The sequence below is a fragment of the Rhinoderma darwinii genome, chromosome 2 (assembly GCF_050947455.1).
Source record: "Rhinoderma darwinii isolate aRhiDar2 chromosome 2, aRhiDar2.hap1, whole genome shotgun sequence".
In the NCBI taxonomy this organism is placed as follows: Eukaryota; Metazoa; Chordata; class Amphibia; order Anura; family Rhinodermatidae; genus Rhinoderma; species Rhinoderma darwinii.
In genome coordinates, this window is record NC_134688.1 from 282986175 (window position 1) to 283005328 (window position 19154).

At 43.0% G+C, this 19154-nt stretch overlaps 1 protein-coding gene across 6 annotated transcripts in view; it reads right to left on the reverse strand.

Annotated features, from left to right (window-relative positions):
- The window catches only part of DLGAP3 (DLG associated protein 3), a 487940-nt gene that overhangs the window by 20838 nt on the left and 447948 nt on the right, over positions 1 to 19154 (reverse strand). For all 6 annotated transcript variants that reach the window (XM_075853349.1, XM_075853348.1, XM_075853347.1 and 3 more), the window contains 2 exons: positions 5309 to 5400; positions 1214 to 1357 (listed from right to left, as the gene is read on the reverse strand). In XM_075853349.1, coding sequence (XP_075709464.1) covers positions 1214 to 1357; positions 5309 to 5400 — 236 coding nt within the window. The remainder of the gene's footprint in view (positions 1 to 1213; positions 1358 to 5308; positions 5401 to 19154) is intronic.

The following is a 19154-nucleotide window of genomic DNA, read 5'->3' on the forward strand; positions in this document are numbered from 1 at the left end:
GTCACTTCTTTGGCCGTAATTGGAGCCGTTATTCATTGACTCCAATGAATAGCAGCGCTAATTACGGCCGTCATTGACGCGGCGTTCAAGCGCCTGCACATGCCGGTACGGCTGAAATTACGGGGATGTTTTCAGGCTGAAACATCCCCGTAATTTCAGCCGTAACGGACGCCCTCGTGTGAACATACCCTTACATGCAGTCACATGGCTAAGCTGTGTGAGGTTCTGTACACTACACGTGTCGTTATCTCCCTCTCCCCCGTCCCTGTAGTACAGAATGTCACACATCACATGCCTCTGATCTACACTGTTTCCCGGCTCTCCCCCTTCCCTGTCTTTGGAGAATCATGTTTCACATGCTGGGCATCAGAGCAGTGTTTCAGTCTAAATTTGTGATGTATGTGAAGACAGTGAGTAGTTACAGCCCTTTCTCATACCTTGTAATAAAGGGGCATGCAAGCAGCTGTAAATAGGGAATGTCCTTGAGATGGGAGAGGAATCATGGGAACTATAATCTTTACATAGTAATTCCGTCCACAGCAAACCCTCAAAGCATCAAAATAGAAGTACTGCACAGAGCTGGGCCCAAAATAGTCTGGTCCTTAAGGGGTTAAAGGCTATGTACACCTTTGAAATCTTTTTTTAATTTATTTTTATAAAAATATTTATCAGTGCAACTTTCAAAATACATTTTATTAAAAATAATTTTTACTTTTTAAGACACAGCTGCTTTGTATCATGTATACAGAGCAGCTGTATCTAGCGCTGAAACCTGAATCCGTCAGGTCAGTGGTACTGACAGGTTCAGTGTCAGCGGGTCCTGCATGTCTCTGACACTCAGGACCGAGCTTCTATCGATCACAGATTAGATGTGATTAATTACAGATGGATCCTGCGTGCCAGAGACACTCAGGACCCGCTGCCACTGGATCCATCAGTCCCATGGACATGAGGGAAACAGGTTTCAGTGCTAGATACAGCTGCTCTGTATACAGGATACAAACCAGCTGTATCTCAAAAAATAAAAATAATTTGAAATAAGAAGTATTTTGAAAGTTGCTCCAATCACATTTATATTTAAAAAAAAAAAATATATTTCAAATGTGTACATAGCTTTTAAGTACTATTTTTGCCACTTGTCCCATCTATTAATGTTATCTCATATAATGTTCTTCATAAATAACTATTGTAGTGCATGAGAAAAGTACCATACCTTGCATTCCAATATTTTCCATCCATTATCTTTCAACTGCTGTAGTTCTGCAAATTTCATGCCCACATCCTCAAAGGATAGCTGAAGGAGGTCCCAGAAACCAGCCAGGTCTTGCGAGGTGGGTAAGGGAAAAGAAGTGGGGTCCTGAAGAAAAATTATAAAGGGAAAAGTTTTAAACTGACAATATATTATTACTGACCTATGTAAAAATATATCTATATTAAACAGTAGGGCAAAACCTATACTACAGAAAATCTAAAAAATGTACTAATGATTCCCGCCCTCTCAGCCCCCTATAATCATGCACTATGGAAAAAGATAAATACTATGTAATCCTTGACCCAGTGCTGGGTCTCGGCGACTATCTTATATTTTAATCCTTAATGACCAAGCAAATTTTTACGTTTTTCCATCGTCGCATTCAAAGAGCTATAACTTTTTTCGTTTTCCGTCGACATAGCTGTATAAGGACTTGTTTTTTGCAGTACAAGTTGTATTTTTTAATAGCACTATTTTGGGGTACTTCTAATATATTGATTCACTTTTATTAACTTCTTTGTTTGGGTAATAGGAATAAAACCTGAAATTTCTGCACTTTTTTGTGTCTTAAATTTACACCGTTTACCTGTGATATAAATAACTTTATTCAGCGGGTCGAGCCATAACTTTTAATTTTTTTTGCTGCCATAGCTGTATGAGGACTTGTTTTTTGCAGGATGAGTTGTATTTTTTATTTGTACCATTTTGGAGTACATGCGACTTTTTGATCACTTTTTATAAAAAATTTTTGAAGGCAGGATGAACAAAAAAGAGCAATTCTGGCATTGTTTGTTTAGTTTCTTTTTTACGCCATTCACCATGCGGGTTAAATAATGCAATAGTTTTATTATTGGGGTTGTTACGGACACGGTGATATCAAATGAGTAACTTTTCACTTTTTTTCATAATAAAGTATTTTGTAAGAGGAAAAAGTGTGTTTTAAATTTTATTTATTTTATTTATTTATTTATTACAAACTTTATTAAACGTTTTTTTAACTTTCTTTTTTAGACTCACAAGGGGACTTTACTGTGCCATCTTTTGATCGCTTTTATAATACACTGCAATACTTATGTATTGCAGTGTATTATGCCTCTCAGTGTAAAACTGACAGGTATCCATTAGGCCATGTCTCTGGCATGGCCTAACAGGCATTACTAAGGCAGAACTGGGGGCCTTTGTTAGGCCCCCAGGCTGCCATAGAAACAAGCCTCAGCCTGCAAATTCATCTGCTAATCGTCTCCGATCGATGCTCTGAAGCAACAGCCCGGGCTTCAGGAGCACCCGCCTGATGCAGGAAAACTTCAGAAACGCCGACGCTTCAGAAGAACTACCCCTAACGGCCGAGGTAAAAAGACTATATGTTGGTCGTTAAGGGATTAAATTCCAACAAATTGTTGCTATTTCCATTTGTTTACATGCAAAGGTTGAAAACCTATACATATTGTATCCAGTATCTAGTTAATCCTCTGTAAATTAAGCAACCTGGACTCTGAACTTTATACATTTAGCAAACATGTGCATTGATTGACACATAGTAACAAACTATCAAAAAAATTTGGGCAACGGGATGATAATGTATTTAGCTCACAGAGAACAGTTTAGACTGGATACAATTGTATCCACTTATCAGCTGAGAGCAGGACTAGAGATTTTGGACGGCGGAAAAGACCGATTTAGGCCCCATGCACAGGAACGTAAAAACGGCCGTAATCACGGGCCGTAATTACTGCCCAAAATTACGGGCCCATAGACTTCTATTGGCCACGGGTACCTCCCCATATGCTTACGGGAAGGTGACTGGGCCGTTGAAAAATATAGAACATGTCCTATTTTAGGCCGTAATTACTGCATGGGCAGGCCCATAGAAGTCTATGGGGCGCCCGTAATTACGGGTGACTACGTGTGTGCACCCGTAATTACGTGAGCGTTGCTAGGCGACGTCAGTGGATAGTCACTGTCCAGGCTGCTGAAAGAGTTAAACGATCGGCAGTAACTCTTTCAGCACCCTGGACAGTGACTTCCGATCACAATATTTTTCAACGTGTTAAAAAAATAGAAGTTCATACTTATCCAGAACTCCCTGCTTCTTCCTCCAGTCCGGCCTCCCGGGATGAAGTTTCAGCCCATGTGACCGCTGCAGCCAATCACAGGCCAATCACAGGCTGCAGCGGTCACATGGACTGCCGCTTCATCCAGGGAGGTCGGGCTGGATGTCGAAAGACGGACGCGTCACCAAGACAACGGTCGGGTAAGTATGAATTTCTTTTACTTTTACTACGGAAAGGGTTGCCCCTTCTCTTTATCCTGCACTGATAGAGAGAAGGGGCTGCCGATTAGTGCAGTGCAATTTTAAAGCGAAAACGTGCCCGTAAATACGGGTGGAATACTGGTGACACCGGACCCGTATTTACGGGCACGGGTCCGTAAATACTGGTGCAATATGGGTCGAATACGTGTGACCAAGGACCCGTATTTACGCCAGTATTTACGGGAGGAAAAAAATACGTTCGTGTGCATGAGGCCTTAGACAATTTTCTGTGGAAAAGTTGATCGGCCGTGTTAGATTTTTTTTCCATCGTTGTCAGGTGAAGTCTTGAAAAGTGGTTAATGCCAAATTAGAGATCTGCAATCCAATCCATACAAGCCAAGAACACAGATCAAGGGAGATATTGACCGGCAATGTGTAATTTTAACTTATGGCTTTGTCATCCCGAAAAAACAGCCTTCACAGACCAACCATGACAGAAAATGGCCATCTAAAATCCCAGATATATGGCCAGGTTAGGTCTGTATAAGATTTCTGCATCTGGATGTAAACAAGATTGCTTTCATCCACTAACATCAAACAGAGATTTTAAAATAAGTGAGGAATTAAAACACAAAGTATTATAGAAAGTTCAATTATTTTTCATTATACAGTGATTAAAGGGGTTGTCCAGTTTAGAAAATTCTGAGTTAATAGAGGTGGGTCCCCTGTTCAGGATCCTCCTCTCTTGGCCAGAGTAGAGAAGGGTTACAAAGAGTGTCTCTTGCTCTGGAGGACCTGTCCTTCCCAGTATTAGGGTATGTGCACACACACTAATTACGTCCGTAATTGACGGACGTATTTCGGCCGCAAGTACCGGACCGAACACAGTGCAGGGAGCCGGGCTGCTAGCATCATAGTTATATACGATGCTAGGAGTCCCTGCCTCTCTGCAGGACAACTGTCCCGTACTGTAATCATGTTTTCAGTACGGGACAGTAGTTCCACGGAGAGGCAGGGACTCCTAGCATCGTACATAAGTATGATGCTAGGAGCCCGGCTCCCTGCACTGTGTTCGATCCACTACTTGCGGCCGAAATACGTCCGTCAATTACGGACGTAATTAGTGTGTGTGCACATACCCTTACAGAGACAACCCATTGATTTGAATGAGCCCTGTGTAATGCTTGAAGAGTAACTACAGAGTAACTACAGTTTCATCAAGCTTTTGATATGCCATAGAGATAAATCAAAAGTTTGAATCAGTGGGGGTATGGGTGATGAAACTTCGACCGTTGCTGAAACGAAGGTGCAGAAGTGATCATCGATCATCATCAGGCTGAAGACGGCTCTCATAGACCATCTATGTAAGCCATCTTCAGCTTGACAGGAAGTGCCAATCACAGCCAAAGTAGCAAAGAGCTCAGCTGAGCACTTCTGTGCCTTCATTTCAGCAACAGTGTGGGTCTCAGCACCCATACCCCCACCGTTTCAAACTTTTAAAATGGGGAGCAGGGCACTCCCCATTCCCCTAAAAAGTGGAGGTTCCAGAAGTGGAACCCCAACCTATCAGACATTTATAGTATATACTTTCACTCTGTCTCAGATGGGAATACCCCTTTAAAAGTGGTATTGTGGCCCTTAGGAGTGGTATAATCTGACAATGTGGCCCTTTGACCACAAAAGGATGTGCAACTCTGATTTACATAAGACCAGAAAACTTATTTAACTGTGAAATGGGAGTGATTTTAAGGATTTCCACCTATGTATATTAGTATTATCCAGGTGAGAAAAAACGAATCACTTACCATGTTCTGCTGGCAAAGCCTAAAAAATTGTTGAACCTTCTGAGACATAAGGAGTTGGGAGCTGCCTACTGCACTGCGAATCTTCTCCAGAACTGTAATATAAGCAAAGTTTACAGATTCAGATTGTAATATACACCTCATATAATATTTATTGGAATGAAACATGGAATCAATATCAGGTTTCTAAATACCTCTACATAGAATCTAATACTTGAATGATAATACTCTATAATGGCCATAAAGTTCATATATATACCGTTAAACCACAACATTAAAACTACCTGCCTAATATTGTGTAGGTCACCCTTGTACAAATAGTTCTGACCTGTCAAGACATGAATTCCACGAGACCTTTGAAGCTGTCCTGTGGTATCTGACACCAAGACTTTAAAGGGGCTGTCCACTACCCAAACAACTGATGAACTATCCACTGGATCAGCTTCTATGGCTGCCTCCGGGCACCGGACGTCCAAGCCGGAAGCAGATGTCTCCAGCCACGGAATAGCGGCCAAGCCGCCATGCAAGCAGTTGGCTCCGTACATTGCATACTGTGCAATGACATCCAGTGCCTGCAGGCAGCCAAAGCAGCTGATCGGTACGGGGTCCGGGTGTTAGACCCGCACCGATGATATAATGATGACCAGTTGTAGCGTCCATAGCCGTGGACTGTAAAGATTACTCACAATCCCGACGGCCGCAGCAATGGATCTGTGAGCGCCTGCCCGCATCTCCTCCCCAGGAGACGCCAGCGCTCACTTCCGCTCCGTTCCGCTGTGTCCCGTAGGATGCGAGTGCACGCTCGTGCCCAGCTTTAAAGGGCCAGAGCGCACACATGAAAATAATCATCAATTAACCCATGATCACCCTGGACTATAAAAAGGGCTCTGTCCGTTCATCATTGCCTGAGCGTTGTTATGTTTACCCGTGTTAGTTTTGCAAATGGTCCCTTAGTGTTATTCTGTTCCCAGTGTTCCCGTACCTGCATCCCGTGCTACCGTTGTTCCTGTGCTTTAGAAAGTTGGAGTCATGTTGTGCCATCGGTCACGCCTGCTGTGTTACACCACGCCTGGTGTCTGCTGCCAAGTTCCTATCTGAGCCTAGACGTTACTACTGTCTGAACTGCTACAGATACGCTTGTGCTTGGACTATATAGACATTGACTTGGTGCACTGTTTGGCCAGCTGCTATCTCGCTACGGCGATATGGCCCAGTGGATCCACATACCCACAGATCGTGACAGTACACTCAGGCCATGGACCTTGCTGGTCAACCCAAGACCGTGCCAATTCTGACAGGACCAACTCCTCCAGGCGTTGAATGCCCTTACACATCGGCTGGATGCACATGCTGCAGTCATCACAGCATCCGTTCCTGTTGCTCCGGCTGATCCTCCTGCTACACCTGCAGTCAGTACCAGTGCTGACTCCCGATTCTCGCTGCCAATACCTCCTCGCTACGACGGAGACGCAAGGACCTGCAGGGGATTTCTGAACCAGTGCCAGTGTAAAGTATCTGCCAGACACAGCTTCTGTGTCGACGCCCGTGTTTAATCTGTCTGCACCTGCTCCTAATAAGTCTGATAGAGTGACTCGATCATCTACCACTCGGGCTGGGAGGCTGAGAAGTGGGAGAGCCTATCACAGCCCGGCCATACCAAGCTAGCTCCCGCCTTCTGTCTATTTATACCTTCATGTCCTGCCCCTCCTTTGCCTGTGATTCTGCCTGTTTCCTGGCTCTGCTGCTGCTGCTTGTACTATTGTCCTCTGCTTCATATTGAACCTGCTTTACTGACTACTCTCCTGCTCTGCGTTTGGTACCTCGTACACTCCTGGTTTGACTCGGCTTGTTCACTACTCTTGTTGCTCACGGTTTTGCCGTGGGCAACTGCCCCATTTCCCTTAGCTTCTGTGTAGCCTTGTCTGTTGTCTGTCATGCACATATTGAGCGTAGGGACCGTCACCCAGTTGTACACCGTCGCCTAGGACGGGCCGTGCAAGTAGGCAGGGACTGAGTGGCGGGTAGATTAGGGCTCACCTGTCTGTCTCCCTACCCCGTCATTACAGCCAGATCCACTTCAGTCTAGATGCCAGAGCATTTCCTACTGATGGCGCAAGGATCGCATTTATAGTCTCACTCCTTATTGGCAAGGCCCTAGCATGGGCAAACCCTATCTGGGAACATCAGGGACCAAAGACCCGTGACCTCCAGTGTTTCCTACAGACTTTTCGCACAGTATTTGAGGAACCTGGATGATTTTCCTTAGCAGCTGCATCTCTTCTGACCCTTCGCCAGGGGGACACCTCCATTCGATTCCGCACCCTGGAGGCAGAGCTGTCCAGGAACAATGAGGCCTTGGTGGCTACATTCTGTCTCCTAAAATCAAAGATGAGCTTGCCGCTCGTGATCTGTCACCTACCCTGGATGACCTCATAGTTCTAGCCACCCGGATTGACATGAGGATCCGGGATCGATCCCATGAGGTTCGTCGGGAGAGAAGATTCTCTAAGCTGGCTCCTATGTTCCAGCAAGCCCTGTTGCCCTCACCAGTCGTCCCACCAGAGGAGCCTATGCAGGTGGACCGGCTCAAACTGTCTGCCCAGGAGAAATACAGCAGACGCACTTCAAGACTTTGTCTGTATTGCAGCCTCGTAGGCCATGTTGTGGGTTTGTGCCCTCAAAAGCAAAAGAAACTTCAATGCCTAGGATTGGTTGGAAAGACAACCCTAGGTGGAACAGCGCTAGATAGAAAGTTCTCCTTGAAACTGTCCATTCCTGTGACCATAGTGTCTGGTGAAAAGACGCACCGGGTCCCTGGACTCAGGGTCCACAGCAAACTTCATCCAAAAAGACCTAGTGGATCTTCTCCAGTTGCCCACAGTCCCTCTGGGGACGTCTTTGGCTGATCGTATCTGAAACCAAGCCGCTGAAGCTCCAAGTTGGAGCCCTTCTTTCGGAACTAATTTCAGAGAAGTTCTCCAATGGGGTTCCAAATGTTGCAGCCTCTGTCTGTTACAGATCCATCCTGTCCAGCCTCCTCTGCCTCAGTCATTGGCAGGATTACCCCCTAATTTCTCTCAGTCTGCAGATGTCTTCAGCAAGAAAGAGGCTGAGATGCTTCTTCCACACCGGGCTTATGACTGCCCCATTGAACTGGTTCCAAATGCGTCCCACTCCCCGTGGTCGGGTATACCCTCTCTCCTTGCCAGAGACTCAGTCTATGTCGGCCTATATCAAGGAGAATCTGGAGAGGGGTTTTATACAAAAATCTTCCTCCCCAGCCGGGGACGGGTTCTTCTTTGCCAAGAAAAAAGACAGATCTCTGACTACCGTGGTCTCAATCAAGTCACGGTCAAGAACAAATATCCGTTGCCTCTAATTTCCGAACTATTTGAATGCATACAAGGAACCAAGATCTTCTCTAAACTAGACTTATGTGGGGCTTACAATTTTATCCGAATCCGTCAAGGTGATGAGTGGAAGACGGCGTTTAACACTCAAGACGGGCACTATGAATACGTGGTGATGCCCTTCAGTCTGTGTAACGCTCCCGCAGTCTTCCAGGAATTCGTCAATAATATCTTCTGAGATCTTCTCCATGTCTGTGTTGTGGTCTATCTCAATGATATTCTGATTTTCTCTCCACATCCGACGACTCATCGGAGGCATGTTCATCAAGTTCAGCTGCGTTTAAGGGAGAATAATCTGTATGCCAAGCTGGAGAAGTGCGTCTTTGAAAAAAAATATCTGCCCTTCCTGGGCTACATCATCTCGGATCAAAGTCTCAAGATTGATCCTAAGAAAGTAAAGTTTGTCCTGGAATGGCCATTTCCTCAGGGCCTGCGGTCCATACAGCGTTTTTTGAGATTCACCAACTTCAACCGGCAGTTTATCCCAAACTTCTCATCATTGACGGCTCCCATCTCTACCCTTACCATGAAGGGTGTGAACGCAAAGGTGTGGACTCCAGAGGCAGAATCTCCACTTAATAGCCTACGGGGAGGACTTTTGTGCGGTTGGTAGACAGGAGAAGAATCCTTCGCTGGGGGCACAGCTCCAAACTGGCTTGGCACGTGGGTGCTCGTAAGACCCGAGATCCGATTGCCCGTCATTTCTGGTGGCCCAAGCTGCCCAAAGATATTGTGGACTTTGTCTCGTCCTGCACTGTGTGTGCTTCCAACAAAGTTGCTCACTCCAAGCCTGCCGATCTGCTCCAACCTCTGCCTGTGCCCAATGCTCCCTGGCAGCATATAGCAATGGACTTAGTCACTGACTTCCCTTCCTCTGCAGGATGCAATACGGTCTGGGTGGTGGTGGACCGGTTCTCAAAGATGGCTCATTTTATCCCGTTGACTGGCCTACCTTCTGCTCCTCAGCTGGCAAATCTCTTCATCCATTTCATCTTCCGTTTGCATGGTTTGCCTCTTCATATCGTGTCTGATCGGGGGGGGGGGCTCAGTTCACCTCAAAATTCTGGAGAGCCCTCTGTAAACTCCTAGACGTGAAGTTAGACTTTTCTTCAGCCTATCATCCCCAGTCTAATGGCCAAGTCGAGAGGATTAACCAAATCATGGAGATTTATCTTCACCACTTCATCTCCATGCAGCATGATGATTGGGTGCAGCTTCTTCCATGGGCCGAGTTCTCGTACAACAACCACACAAGTGAGTCCACCACCTCCACATCATTCTACATTATCTACGGCCAACATCCACAAATTCCTCTCACTGTTCCGGCTACATCCCTGGTAACCACAGCTGACTCTGCATTTGGAGATTTTCTACAGGTCTAGCAGCAAACCTGGTCCTCTATTCTGTAGGCAGTCGATCGCATGAAGAGAAAAGCAGATGCTAAGAGAAGAGAGCCACCTCTGTATCTTCCAGGTACCACAGTCTGGCTATCCTCAAGGAATATTCAGCTGAGGGTGCCATCATACAAGTTTGCTCCCAGGTTCCTCGGACCCTTTGAGACCCTACAGCATATCAACCCGGTCTCTTACAAGCTTCAGCTGCCTCCTACCCTCAGGATCCCCAACTCCTTTCATGTGACCCTCCTGAAGCCTGTGGTCCTGAACCGATACACAAAAACGCCTAGCCTTGCAGTTGCTCCCAGCGGTTCTTCCGATGTATTCGGGGTTAAGGAGATCCCGGACTTAAAAAAAGTAGGAGGAAGAATGTTTTATTTGGTGGATTGGAAGGGGTTTGGTCCAGTGGAGAGGTCCTGGAAGCCAGAAGAGAACCTCAATGCTCCTGCCCTCATTAAAAAGTTCTTCTCTCGCTCTAGTCCCAAGAAGAGGGGGCGTAAGAGGAGGGATACTGTAGCATCCATGGCCACAGACCGTCGGGATTACTCACCCCCGACGGCCGCAGCCATGGATCTGTGAACGCTGGCCCGCATCTCCTCCCCAGGAGACACCAGCGCTCACTTCCACTTTGTTCTACTGTGTCCCGTAGGGTGCGTGCGCACACGCTCGTGCCTGGCCTTAAAGGGCCAGCGCGCGCACATGAAAATAATCAATTAACCCATGATCACCCTGGACTATAAAAAGGGCTCTGACCTTTCACTCATTGCCTGAGCGTTGTTGTGTTTAACCGTGTTAGTCTTGCAAATGGTCCCTTATTGTTATCCTGTTCCCAGTGTTCCCGTACCTGTATCCTGTATCCCGTGCTACCGTTGTTCCTGTGCATTAGAAATGTGGAGTCGTGTTGTGCCATCGGTCACGCCTGCTGTGTTACACCACGCCTGGTGTCTGCTGCCAAGGTCCCATCTGAGCCTAGCCATTACTACTGTTTGAACTGCTACAGGTACCCTTGTGCTTGGACTATATAGACATTGACTTGGTACACTGTTTGGCCAGCTGCTATCCCGCTATGGCAGTACGGCCCAGTGGGTTCACATACCCACCGATCGTGACACCTATTCGATGGATAGATCATCAGTTGTCCAGTAGTAGACAACCCCATTAACAGCAGATCCTATAAGTCCTGTAAGTTCCTAGATGGGTCCTCCATGGATCAGACTTGTGTTTTCCAGCACATCCCACAAATGCTTCATCGGACTGAGATCTGGGGAATTTGAAGGTCATGTCAAGAACTTGAACGCTTAGTCATATTCTTTAGAATATTCCAGAACAATTTTTGCAGTGGGGCAAGGTACATTTTCCGCTGAAAGAGGCCACTACACTCAGGAAATACTGTTCTCATGAAGGGGTGTACTTCGTCTGCAATAATGTTTAGGTAGCTGGTACATGTCAAAGTAACATCCACCGGAATGCCAGCATCCAAGATTCCCCAGCAGAATATTGCCCAGAGCATCACACTGCCTCTGCCGGCTTGCCTTCTTCTCAAAGGGCATCCTGGTGCCCTCTCTTCCCCAGGTAAGCATTGCACACGCACCCGGCCAGCCACATGATGTACTGTAAAGGAAAACGTGATTCATCAGAGTAAGCTGACTTCTCCAATTGCTCCATGGTCCAATTCTGATTATCAAGTGCTCAGTATGGGCGCTTTTGTGGTGGATAGGGGTCAACTTATGCCCTGACTAGTCTGTGGCTATTCAGATCCAAATGCAGCAAGCTGCGGTGTCCTGAGTGTTTTGACACCTTTCTTCATAGCCAGCATTTACTTTTTCAGCAATTTGTGCTACAGTATCTCTTCTGTGAAGTTAGCCTTCACTCCCCACACATCAATGAGCATTGGGTGTCCATGACCCTGTTGCCTTGGTTGTATACTGGAAACATCCCACAAGATTTGGAGATTTGGAGATTCTCTAACCCAGTTGTCAAGACATCACAATTTGTCCCTTGTCATAGTTGCTCAGATCTTTACACTTGCCCATTTTCCTGCTTGCAACACATCAACTTCAAGAACTAACTGTCCACTTATAGCCTAATATATCCCACCCCATGACAGGCGCCATTGTAACAAGATAATCAATGTCATTCCCTTCACCTGTCAGTGGTTTTAATGCAATGGCTAAACAGTATAAATAAACATCTGGTAACTAAGCTCTCTTCATGCTTTTTGCACAAGCTCAATAACTCTTTCATCACTAGAGGGAGATCTAGATTCAAGCTGGTATATCTGGAGGCAGACTACTCAGAACATAGAGTATCTGGCTAAAGGGCTGAATTAGAGAAAATGTCAAGGAACTGTAGTTGTAGTCTTTTTAAAAATTCTGCATATGATATATATATATATATATATATATATATATATATACACGATACAAAAATCAGGCAGCACTCCGTTCAAATCAAGGTGAAACAAGAGGGTACTTTATTGTCCCATAGACAGCAACGTTTCAGCTCCTTCCACTGGAGGCTGCCTGATTTTTGTATCGTATAGAATTGGGATCCTGGTCTGTTCCTGCTGCTGGATCTATTTGTTCATCTATATATATATATATATATATATATATATATATATATATATATATATATATATATATATATATATATATATCACCGTGGCCAATTTGGCTAAGCATTGCTGTCCCAGAGCAAAAGGTGGTATCTTCCATGGTACATCATATTTCTGTTCTCAATATGCTTCTATATTCTCTTAAAATTCTAATCATGCTTGGGGCAAGGGCCAATGTTTATGACACATTATGCCATAACAATGATAGAATATTTGTGCCAGATAATCCAGTATACCACTGTGTGGATATGTAAAACAAATTTGAGATCACCCTTCTGTGTTTTTTTTTTAAAGTACACATTTATGGGTCTTGTTATTCATTTTCCAATTAATTATTTACTCATAACATTTTTCCTTAAAGGGGTTGTCCGGTTTTAGCAAATTAATCTTATTTTCTGTATAAATAAAAGTTATACAGTTTTCCAATATATTTTCTGTACTATTTTCTAACAGTTTTCAAGATCTCGTTGTTGTTATTCAGTAGGAACATTCATTGTTAACTTCCAGTGTATAAAATTCTGTCCATGGTCATGTGATGTACACACAGGTGCTGGGATCGTTACAGTATATGATTCAGAGCTGTGTCTTCTAACCATCCCAGCACCTGTGTGTCCATCACATGACCATGGACAGATTTGTATCCACTGGAAGTAAACAATAAATGTTCCTATTGAATAACAATAAGAACAGATCTTGAAAACCATGAGGACTTAATATAGGAAGTATACAACAAATAACTTTCATTTGATAAAACCGGACAACCCCTTTAAGGCAAAATATTCAGAGTAGATCATTTTTTAAAATCTAAACTGATCAACATTCTGTTTTAGGCCTACTAGAAATCGGCAAGGCGCTGAGCGCGTCAGCCTGACATCCTGGTGCAGGTGGCATAAAGACTCAGCTAGGTGAGGTTTCTTTTCATTGACGCAAAAAGGGAACTATTAACAAAGGAGGGTCCTAACTTCTAAATAGGGGCACCGAACTGCTATATCCTGGCACTATTAATGAAGAGAGTGTAACTACTATATGGGGAGCACCTGCTCTATGGGACACTATAAATGGGGTTTCTAACTACTAGATGGGGCACCTAGCTAATAGATAGGGTATCTAACTACTAGATGGGGGCACCTAACTACAAGGTGGGGACACAACTACAATATTGGTGAAACTTATTATTAGATGGGTGGACCTAATTACTATATGGAAGCACCTAACTACTAAGTGGTGGGCCTAACTACTATATGGAGGCACCTAACTGACATATGCAGAGACCTAACTACTATATGGCAGCAACTAACTATTAAATGGTGGCCTAACTACTATATGTGGGAACCTAACTTCTATATGCAGGCACCTAACTGCTATATTGGGGGTACCTAGCTACTATATGGGGCACCTAACTACTATATGGAGGCACCTAACTACTATATGAGGGACCTAACTACTATATGGTGGCACCTAATTACTATTTGGGAGATCTAACTACTATATGGAGGCACCTAACTACTATATGCGGCCTAGCTACTATATGGGGGCACCTAACTACTATATGGTGGCACCTAACTACTTTCTGGGTGCCAAACTATTATTAGGGGGCACCTAACTACTATCTGGATGTACCTAACTGCTATATGGGGGAACACAAGAGGACTACTATTGTGTAGGTACACAAAGGGGGAAATTGTTACTGTGTGGGGGAACTATTACTTTGCTTGGCCTATTACTGTTTGGGGGCGCTATTACTGTGTGTTGCACAAGTGGGGTAATATTACTGTGTAGGGCACTAGAATTCTTACAGTCTGTAGCACTATGGATGATGAGTTTGTGTAGAGAATTTGGAATGGGTGGGGAGGGTGCTGGAAAATCGAGGAGCCAGTGTTGTCTGTGCTTTAAATTCTGCAGAGTCTGCACGTCTAATCGTGGCTGGAAGAAGTAATCATGGCGGTCTGGGCCAAATAAAAATTTAGAGGGAAAGTGAATGACTTCAATCAGAGAAGACATCACCTGTGAGTCACTGGATGTAACTGTACTGTAATCAATTATATGTTCTGAAGAACGCCTGTGTATAACTAGTATCCACCACTATATGGTCACTCTTGGTGGTAATATTGGTCTTTCTATAGTGAATTTTGTTCAGTAACAGCATTATTCAGTCACTATGTGGTGGTAATATGTGGTCATGGTGTGGCTGTATTATTCAGTAACAGTATGGTGTTAATATTCAGTCACTATGTGGTGGTAATACGGTAAACATTTCCCCTTGTATAGTGGTATCATTGGTGATATTGGCCTTAGTACAATCGGTTTTGTTCCTTGCATAGAGCTTTTATTTGGTAACTTTATGGCTGTATAATAGAGGTACTGTATATTAAAATACATAGAAAATTGTCCTATAGCTATGCTGTCTTTAAGAATAGTAATGCCATGGAGCCCGTACATCCAAGCAACAACCAGGTAGATGGGTGAGCCCAGATGCAAAATTTGCTCTGGGTCCCATATAATTCTAGTTACACCACTGATCTTTACATAGTATGATGTTAGCAACACGGTATAACTTTTGTTTATATGTATGAGGTAGAACTTCCAAGAGAAGCAGTGAATTAGTTACTGTGATTTTTTTTTTCCATATCAATTAATCATCTAAACTTTGTTTCACATACAAAAATGTGACTAATAAAAGTTTAAATAGTTACTAGCAATGGTGGTAAATAAATTGAGTTAATTTGAGCACAGTATTATACTGTATCAGAAGCACTGAATAAAGAATTAACATCAAATATTCATCTTCTTCTCTACTTGATAAAAACAAATTAGCAGTTGAAGTGACAGGACTCCCCATTATAAAACTCATTGATCCACTGATCACCAAATCAAAAATGTATTTTGTGTAAGAGCAAACATCAAAGTCTCACATACTGCTGTAACTCGTCTATGTCTTCGTACTTTGCTAAAAAATAAAGTATAGCCACCCCTCCATCTGTATGGATAATATAGTACATCTGTACAAGTAGACACTTGTGGACAATATGTACTGTATATTGATCTCTAATCAATTATTTTTTATACAGTAAAAAGTATATTATTATAGGTAATAAAAATCTTAAAAGATATGTAAACCTTTGAACACTTTTTTTTTTTAATAAAACAATGTATCATGGTGTTTTAAACAACTTTTTAATTGGTTTTTATTAACAAAAAGTTTTACTTTTTGAGATAACGCTTCTATGTATCCTGGATACATAGAAGCTATATCCTGCGCTCAAACCCGAATACGTCAGGTCAGTGGGACTGACGAATTTGGTGGATCCACCTGTTATCGATCACATCTAACTTAGATGTGATCGATAACATGTGGATACATGCAGGGCCCGCTTTCACTGTAGCCGTCAGTCGCGCTGACCTGACAGATTCGGGTATCAGCGCAAGATACAGCTTATATGTATCCAGGATACATTTAATCATTGACCCCCTTTACTGTCCTACACCACTAAATTAACCCCTTCACTGGCTTAGACAACCAGGAATTTACAGTGAACTTTTTCACTATCCTAGACCTACTCTAGACCCCCAGGGACTTTGAAATTATGAGAAAACCTGTCTTAAAATGCCAATGTTGTCTCATTTTCTATAATACTGGCCTGACTTTTAGGGCATATGGATTTCATTAAGAGGGGTTTCTCGCTTTGGGGAGCTGCTAAGTAAGAGCAGTTCATGATCTGGCAGACTCATCACAGCGATGTTTTACATGGTTGTTTGTTCATTTAAAATACTATATCTCTCCAGCAGTGGAAATGTGTGGATAGACAAACTTTTCTCAGTAATAACAGCTGATTCATCCACTTGTTTCCCAACAAATGACACAGTAAAATGAATCAAATCTTTTCCACATTATATGAGACCAGATACTTCCACCTACTCTTACGCAGTCTGGTCCATAAACACACCTTTCCTAACTTAATTAATATCTCACAGGAGATAGCTTGTCATGACGTATCACGTGCCGTAGGTCTAAATTATTCTTCAGGATAGTGGCAGCACTTTGATTACTCTTGAGCGGTAATTTACATACAGATCGTGCTTTGTTATAAGTTCATTTTCATTGCAGTGACAATTATGCCATCTAGGTTTGGCATACATAGGAAGAGATTTCCATTTCATATCTGATAGGTACTCCATCAACTTGTCCAAGTGTGCCCTGAACAATCTACCTGAGTGGTATTCCATTAAGCACAATGTTTTCTTGGACTACCCATCTGGTGGCCACAGATTCAGCAACACTGTGCGTCGTCAGGCTGTGGAAAGCCCCATGGTCCTTACAGCCAGTTTAACCCTTTGGTCTCCTGCATCACAGAGATTATCCGAATGTAAGGAAATATTTCCCTATTCGCTCCACAGGAAATAAGGTTTTGGAAACATCACCTTATTCCTCTGGCGAAGATCCCACCTAATCAAGGAACCTAAGATCCCTAACCAACACACAGGACGAGATGCTTACACCCTATCCACTATGCAATGAATGTTGGTTCCGTAAGTCCTCACAGAGCTCAGCCATTTGGGATCGGATATAGTCCTTCACCAAAAACTTTATTTCTCCTGAAGATAAAGATGGTGCAACATTAGATTTATGTTTTTATACAGTCTCCTAGAAACAAGAAATGGGGTACAGAAGAAAACTACCCACAAAGAGACCAAAGAAGACCACACTTATCTACACACTTATCCTCACAATAAATCGGGCAAAGAAGTATCGCAATTTCTACAGACAAGATGCACCACATATCCTAAAAATAAAAGTGAAACAAGTGCAGAGTTCATACATACCATTTATGACTATGTCTACATACACATATTTTCATAAAGACCAAACCCAAAATTTTATTTTAAGCTGGAAATTTTAAAAAATTAATAACCTATAAAATACAGGTATTACACACCTTAAAAATTGAGTGCACCCCTAAACCCTATATATTTCCTGAAAGCAGACAATATCATGATTGCAGTTGTCTTGACATGCTGTTGAAAGCCATTTCCACCTATACGTTACTTTGCAACAAACAGAAATGATTTTTTTTTTAAATGCATTATAACATACATTTCTATTTAAAACTCACAGACAGGCAGAGGTTTACACACAAAAACAATGTAAAAAGAATAGGGTGTGCAAAGTTCATATATACAACAAACATCTATATCAACAAGATCTTATGCTCTCAAAAACACTGAAACAAAGGCCATGCAATATTTGACAATCATTCACAAATGTGTTAAAAATATATACAGTAATGTATATTGCAAAGAGCGCACAGAAAACTGTGCATAAAATACAACATAATAATTTATACACACAACCACCTTCACGCAACTTTGCATCAAACAGTAGTAGTAAGCAAACATTGCGTATTACTAAAATGCGTACTTAAACAGAACCCATATGGAAAAAAATGCACTCTGTAAAGAACTGTAAGTGGTGTGGCATTTATACATACCAAACATGTCTAAGTATTAAATAAATGGCAAAACTCCGGGAATGCACCAGTCTATTTTTGCATGCAAATAAATTGTAAATTATCTAGGTTTATAGTTTTCCACACCCCCCCCCCCCCCTACAAATTTTAGGGCTGTGTTCACATGTTGCGGTCAAAGCATGATTTAATGCAATTTTAACCTTAATCAATAAACGCAAATTCTTAAACCTAATCTAATGCATTACCTAATACTGATTCTTTTAGTGGAATTTAACTTAGAAAAATCCTTTATGGAAACCGTCAGTGGCTGAAGATTTATTTTCTCACTTCATAAATGTACTAGACATTCTTTTCTAGTGATATTTGTTATCGCTATAACTGTAGTGTGTAATGGGTATTGCAAGAAAAGCATCAGTGGATTTTACATTATAGATCAGGTACTGACAGGATATGGCTAGTAAAATATACTAACTTTATTGATGTTTGAGTGTGATGTGAGTGCATCGTATGACTAATTTGATGCCGCAATCTAGACGCTAGTATGTGACAATCAGAGAGCAAGTATGCCATACAGGGAAAGGAGAAGGATCACAGATTCCCTTCCTCTCCCTGCATGCTGCCAGCACGACTCCCCTGGCCCCCTCTCATCCTAAACATGGGCTAAACTGAGAGCTGCAAGCATATGCAGCTCTCAATTGTATCTACTCTAGCTTCAACTAGATCGCAACTAGAGCTGCAAACTAGGTCCTTTTTTTTTAAAGAATCATAGCTTTAAAGAATCTTAGCTTCAAAACAAGACATGGATCGCAGCTCTAGCTGCGATTTAGCCTGAGTTAGAGCTGTTAGTAGCAAGGACTTATCCAATATGTCCTTGGCTACGGAAGCGCATGCTCGATTGCCATTCCATATAAGGTCCTCCATACCGCAGTCATGCAACTGAGGGTCATAGGGGGCGTTGCCGTT